This window comes from Heliconius melpomene, chromosome 13 (genome assembly GCF_056956725.1).
Source record: "Heliconius melpomene rosina isolate 202511_hmr_F chromosome 13, ASM5695672v1, whole genome shotgun sequence".
In the NCBI taxonomy this organism is placed as follows: Eukaryota; Metazoa; Arthropoda; class Insecta; order Lepidoptera; family Nymphalidae; genus Heliconius; species Heliconius melpomene.
This window is the reverse complement of record NC_140401.1, coordinates 5,575,945-5,583,117: the sequence shown is the minus strand read 5'-3', so window position 1 is coordinate 5,583,117 and position 7,173 is coordinate 5,575,945. Positions and strand designations below refer to the sequence as shown.

The following is a 7,173-nucleotide window of genomic DNA, read 5'->3' as shown; positions in this document are numbered from 1 at the left end:
TACCTTTTTCCTCGCAAAAGTGAGAGGGCAAAGGGAACCTAAGGTTCCCACTTTCCACCCGATTTTCGAGATATTTAGAGTTTCAAACTAGAGTTCCGCGCTTGCAGGAATGTAATAAATTAAATATATTTACTGCTCCGAGTGGGGACCGAATCACAACTATCAAGTTTTCAGTAAGATGCTGCCCCACTGCACAAGGCTATATACTATATGAACCTCTTGTAACGTAAAGTCTTCTTTAACTTCACACGGTATCCCGTATATAGAAGGATGGGCAGAGGGAATCTGGGAACCTAGTGTTAAGACACTCTGTTCCCCATTATTGTATCGCAACAATTTTTATTATCAGAATAATAAGAAGTTTTGTGAATAAAAACACTCAACAATATTAATCTCTTAATTTATTAAGGCCATCTTGGCGCAGTAGGCAATTTTCTGTTTAAATAAGGGATTGTTGCAAGTTCAATCCCCATTCGGGTGAAGTGTTCAGTATAAAATAAAAATAACATATAAGATATTAAAATATTTATTGTATTCGTATATTATATATTTACTGTTTAATAAGGCTTGAGATTGTAACGGTTGAGAAATATCACAATATGAGTATGTATTTGTACACATAAAATTATATCTACTTCATTATAAACTTTTAATATCATGGTGGTAATATTCGCTATTATTTAGTAAAAATAGTAAATAACTTAGTTTTTGGGGGCGGATCTCGCGATGTAAGCGAGGGCGCGGGCGATCTGGGCGGGGATTTCAGGGGCGACGGGGAGGGCGTTTCCCTGTGAATAAAAAAATATTCCTAAATTCTACGTAAAAGAAAAAAATAAACATTTACTTATGAAATATTAATAAATAACAATATTTTATTATTTAAATAAAAATATTAAAATGATAATTAGAAAAGGTAAAAATTAAAACTTACGCTGGGTTGGTATCCGTTCTCGTCAGCGACGTAGCTGATGGCGATGACTTCACCTTCAGGAGATGTCCATGAGAAAGATCCTTCGGCTACATCAGGGGCTACTGGGGGGTTGCCACCAAGGACACGGGGAACTCCTTGAGCTTGAGCAGCAATACCGTTTTCGGTTTCAAAACTGAACATAAATAATAAATATTGCAATTTACAGTTAAATACAAATTACACAGAAAAATACATAATATAGAAATATCTTTCTTACGCGTATCTGTAGGAACCATCGGGGTTGATCTCATTGTCGTATCTGACGATGGAGGCAGAGGGACCGTCCGATACAATCTTGGCTACGGGAATTGCAGCGATAGCGGCGGCCTTGGCAGGTACAACGGGTACCACTGGGACAGATGGGATAGCAGGGATAACAGGGACAGCGGGGGCAGCAGGGGCAGCGGGTGCAGCGGGAGCAGCTGGAGGAGCAACACTAGCGCTAGCTTCAACTACGACAGCTGGACGAGGTGGGAAAGGAGTAGAGGACACATAGGGTTTGTAAGGCTTATAGTTCTGGTAACGGTTGTAGTTGGAGTTGAAGGGATTGTATTGGCCGTTGTATTGTCCGTTGTACTGTCCGTTGTATTGTCCATTGTATCTGTTGTATCTGTTGTATTGGTTGTATTGGTTGTACTGGTAGTCCTTCTGTGGGAAGTATTGTCCCTGGTTGAGTTGAGCGGCGGCGGCTGCCAGCACGCATGCGAATACGACCACCTGAATTTACAAAATTAACACGTTACAATTATAGTGTATTCAAACAATTGTTTCATATCACAAATACACAAGTATTTATTAATTTTTATTTGATTTTTTTTCCGAAAATAATCGACTTACGGCAAACTTCATTTTATTATTTGTGAGATTGCCTAGCTTCGATGAACTAGTTCGAATGTGGATAAAAAATCCGCGCAGGCTTTTATATATCAGCGATAGAACCACCCACTTTGGGCGGCGAATTGCAATAACATTTAAATAATTTGCTACGAGAACGAAGAATTATTTTTATTAAAATAACACTTGGTCTATCCATATTAGTCATTTAATTTTATAAGGTCGATATGGGGTCATAGGAGCTATGAGCTTTTGTTTAAGTGTTATAGTTATCAAATAACTATTATTTAAAGATAAATATTTTATTGTTGTATTAATGTTATATTATTTATTATATACACTAAGATGTCGAATGCTTGAGCAATACAATTTGTTGATAAATGACGTTTTATTACATTTTTGTGTTATTTTATATTTATTGGTTTTTAAGTGCATTTTTTAAATAAATAACTTTTATAAATATATTCCTGGTTGAATTGTGCTAGGACTTTTAAAATACATTTTTTTTTACTCGTTCCCCATTTTCTTCCGAATTCTGGAGGTATTGCGTGTTGAGTGGCAGAACTCAACGCCGTGCTTGTGGCTCGACACCAAGGGGAAGAAATTTAAATAAATATTTCATTTCCTCGAGTGGAGATCAAACCCTCAACCTGTCGATTTTGCAGCACACTTTGTGCCCCTGCGACACGACTGGCCGATGTTAACAATTATTTTTTAATTATTTAACCGAAGAATGGAAGTATCTTAAAGGAATTGAATTATCATAACACTGGGTTTACAAGCTCCTACGGTTATGTGAGGGATATAGCGTTAAGCTAAAAAGATTTAATTTGCTCGGCTGAACAAAGTTACCTATCACTATTTTATATGATTAATTACAACATTTGTTTTTTACAAATTATTTCAATCCATATTTTTATAAGCAAATTATATTAGGAATATAAAAATTAACAATCACAAGCTCTCCATAAAGCTAAGGGATCTTAAAGACGTAAGTAAGAATATTGATAGAGCTTTAGGTTATTATTTCTTTAAGTACTTGTTTCACTTTTTTTATATGTTTTATTTTTTATTTACAAATGACTAGCTTTCCTAAATTTTAATGTAAATTACTTTTTTAGAAAATACGAGCGCTTTACAGGCAATTCAAAATATAATGATTATTTGAAATGTTTTTTTCTAAAGTAAAATTATTATTGAAAACAAACAAGGATCTTATATTAAAATAGTTTATAAAAACAAAATGAATAATAAATATGTTCATATATAAATATGGTCATGTTGCATAATTCACACGGTGATAACATTATGTTGAATTTACATTTTTATGCCTGATTTGACACTCTAGCCGTGTTAGTAAAAATTTCAGAAGTTTTTGGTTTAATTTTATTTGGCCAAAAGGCACACCTGTGTCATAATTACTGAGATATAATTTCATTATTTACTTTTTGTTAAATTAGCTTCATGCTGCATTCTACACAGCAGGGTAGGCGTAGGGTACCTAGTGTTAAAAAACTCTGTTGACCATTTCCCACCCAATTCTGGAAGTTTTGCCTGTTGAGTGACGGAGAGAATGAAAATACATTTAAATAAATATTTCATTTCCTCGAGTGGAGACCGAGCCCATAACTAGTCGCGGTTAGAGTCACTTTTGTCCTTGCACCACGTCCTGCCTCAGTTGGCTCAGTAGTTCAGTTGGGTTTAATAATTAGGAATTGAATATTAATCGACACGCAATGTCTCGAAAATTGGACAGAAAGTAGAAAAACGGAATGTCTTTATATATTTCTTATATGCGGGATATAGTGATCGATGTGATAAGATCAAATAAATTTATGCAATAATATTATAAATAAATTGAAAAAGAAATAGATGAATCTAACTAATTACTAGGTAGATTAATCTATTTTTATATCTAAAGTATCTACGCGAAGATTGTAATTTGTTATCTCACATATATGATCAATATAGATGACATTTAAATATGTGATTTTCCCCTCTTTGATAAACAAAAAAATGCTTAATCAAGATACTATTTTTAATTAAGATAAAGTCAAAAGTAGGAGTCTCTTTTACGAAACAACTAGAACGCACCCTAAGAAAAGTAACATCATAATTTATTAATAAAATATTAAATATAATTTCTAATAGTATCAATACTGTTGTTTAATTAATATTTATAAAAATGTATTAAAAATTTTCAAGGACACCAGCTGCTGTTCAATGGCCCCAGACGCTGGTTGGTGATAAAAATGACAAGTTTCTATGAGATGAATCATTTACCTATTAGTCTCTTCACCAATAAAAGAGATTCATTATAAAGATAACACTCAAAATCTGTAATTAAATCTAGCTCAATAAGTTTAATGGCTAATTGGGGTCTTTTTAATTAACAGCATCTATATGTGCTTATAAATTTATTTTTTCTTTAACGCATATAATAATAATTGATTTAACTTCCCTTCCTAAAGCGGATCTTACAATTCTTAGGCTCTAAATTTATGGACACAATAAAACTAAATTTGTATTAATGAGACAAAGACAGTCCATATTTGGAAGAAACCTTATCATTACCGCACCCATATATTTTGTTGTCATTGACTCACTCCCAATAGTATTCGTAGAGGTCACATTACAGTATAAAAGAATATGTTATAGAAACAAATAAATCAGCTTCACACTGTATTCCACATATAACACGGTGGGTAGAGGGATCCTAATGTTAAGACACTCCGTTCCTCACTTTTCGACGAATTTTGGGGGCATTGCGTGTTGAATGGCAGAACTCAACGCCGCCCTTTGCCTCTACACCAGAGCGAAATAATGGAAATATAATTTTGAAATAAATATTTCATTTCGTTATAGAAACAAATTAATTAGTAAATGATATAGCTTTTATTTAGCTTACCAGGCGTGCTAAAGAATTTACCTAACCAAATATACATACGATACCAATATTTTTTTAAACAGTTATTTAAATCTATTCTTGTATTTGAGCTGTAGGAAAATTAAAATAATTTTATTTTAATTGATAAAACTATAAAGCAATATTTCTTATCAAACTTTTATACGTCGTTCTTCTTTCTTAACAATAAAAATATTAATATATGTATAGCCAAGTTGGTTGGCTTCTTAAGTATATAATCTGAAAAAAACAATTAAGTACATTTTTTTTTTTAACGTTATTTCTTTATACGTTTCTAAACTTAACAAAATTAATGCTTATAATCATTTATCTCATATTATTATATTATAAATATTATTATAAATGCTAAAAATATTTTTATATGAGTGGGTACAGTTAGTTCAGAAAGACATTTAAATTTATTAATCGTTTACCAGCAAAACCTGCTTGACAACGTGATAGTTTTAACAAATAAACTAACAATCTTGTTATGCTAAAATTATAATTGATATGTAAATCGAGAAAAGTCAACGGTTTCAGCTTGTGGTTTTAGAACTCTAATATCTATTCATATTATCTTAAAATCTTTCTCCAAATAAACATAACATATCTATTTAAATAATAAAAAAATCATAGCCTAACGACCTGCCTGTGGTGTCGCTCGCTTTAACACCTCTACTACAACTTACTTATTCCCATAAATATGTTACATTGTTATAATAGCGCGTTAATCAATATTTAATTATATTAAAACTTAAAAATTTTAAACTTAGCAGATTTTACGTAATTAAATTAGTACTAGTTCTTTTACACAGGTAAATCGCGCGACAAGCTTTTATGATCATATAAATTGTCTATAATGAGGTTATGAGTTAATAGTTAAAATTTAAAAGACTAATTTTATTTTCTCCTTTGTAGAGCGTTTAAATAAAAGCTTTTTCTAAAAAACATTTTTTGCTCTTAATTTATTATATCTAATATAGATATAGATACTGTTAAAATTTACTCGTATAGCGTGAATCGTAACTCTCCATCAGTTACAGGTTGGTTGTGTAGCAATAAAATATTCTAGTTTTATTATTATCTGGGCGTTGCTCTTCTCTTGATATATGAGCGTTAGGCAACATGCGTGTCCTATTGCTACAATTCGTATTTCGGATCTATCACCACAAATTTACGAAATTAGTCCTGATCTTATTGAAGGCGACTGAGATTATGGTCTCCAGGCCAGGCCACATATTTCCAGGGAAGCCAAGGAAAACTTCATGTCAAGACACTCCGTCCTTTACACTCTTACATCGGAGTCACTATTTTTTGAGTAAAGCAAACAGGGGATCGAATCCACAATAATCACGATTACAGTGTGACGCTGTTCCACTGCGCCATGATAATCTCATAAACAATGTATGTTTTTTTCAGCTTCACGCTGTATCCTGCATGTGGCAGGGTAGGCAGAGGTAGCCTAGTGTTAAGACACTCCACTCCCCACTCTTTGCCGAATTCTGGAGGCATTACGTGTTCAGTGGCGGAACTCAACGTCGGGATTTTACCTTGGTGACCAAGCGAGGAAATGAAAATATGAATAAATAATACCTAATTCATCACCCTGAGCCCACAACAGTGATATGATTAAGTGACGCAATTATTTTTTTAATAAATGCCAGTAAAAATTATTATATGCGCAACATTAAGAAAATATTGAAATATATATAATATATTGTTATATTCTCATTTAAAAAATATATCTGTTTGTACACAATATAACACAACATATAGGAATAGTTTTAATAATATTATATGTAATTATTAAAGGCGTCATAAATACAAAGTGAAGTTATAAAATATATTAAAATTATAGTGATATCTGTCACGGTTTTGACAGGTGCTTATAATTTATTGTAATATTTGATCTTGTCGTGGTAATTCTCACATTCCGCTAGCTCATCCGAATTCAGTATCAATGCCTAAATTCAATAAATAAATCATTGAAACGAAGATTTTTAATATTATATTTTGTATCACTAATTAAGGTCAAATTTAAATGTTTTATATAGATACTATAACTTCAAATTAGCTCCCTTGTGGTATAATTGCACACAGCCCGGTTGTACATGCAACATTTCTGGGTTCAATTCTCACTTGGGATACTTCTTTATATAAATTATTTTTGTTTGCTATGTCTGATCTGTGTCCTTTGCGTGTATTGGAAGAAAAACTATATATGTAATGTTATTATTGTTATAAAATGTAATTAAGAGATTCTTAAATATCCACATTGCATTCATTTATTTAAATATTAGTTAATTTTATACACATATTATATCGCGGTTTGTCAGATATATTTAACTTCACCAGTATCATGCTAAGCTATATAGAACCCATATCGTCGACATTTTTCTTCATTATTATTTAAATGAATTGCAAGACTATAATTTATTAACATAATACTAAATTTGATCGTTTT

The 7,173-nt window shown here is 31.9% G+C and overlaps 1 protein-coding gene across 1 annotated transcript; it reads right to left on the bottom strand.

Annotated features, from left to right (window-relative positions):
• Nucleotides 1-573: 573 nt before the first annotated feature.
• Nucleotides 574-1,819, bottom strand: LOC146532664 (uncharacterized). Its single transcript, XM_085196772.1, has 4 exons — nt 1,808-1,819; nt 1,188-1,687; nt 932-1,103; nt 574-788 (listed from the first exon to the last, which is right to left on the bottom strand). The coding sequence occupies exons 1-4, from the start codon at nt 1,817-1,819 to the stop codon at nt 702-704; spliced, it is 771 nt and encodes a 256-aa protein (XP_085052898.1). The 3' UTR covers nt 574-701.
• Nucleotides 1,820-7,173: the final 5,354 nt, after the last annotated feature.

Excerpts from the sequence above, each read along its gene's own strand:
- LOC146532664 (XM_085196772.1), bottom strand. Across the intron at positions 1,104-1,187 it reads GATGGTTCCTACAGATACGC|TTTTGAAACCGAAAACGGTA; the intron begins GTAAGAAAGATA and ends ATTTATGTTCAG. Across the intron at positions 789-931 it reads AGAACGGATACCAACCCAGC|GGAAACGCCCTCCCCGTCGC; the intron begins GTAAGTTTTAAT and ends TTTTATTCACAG.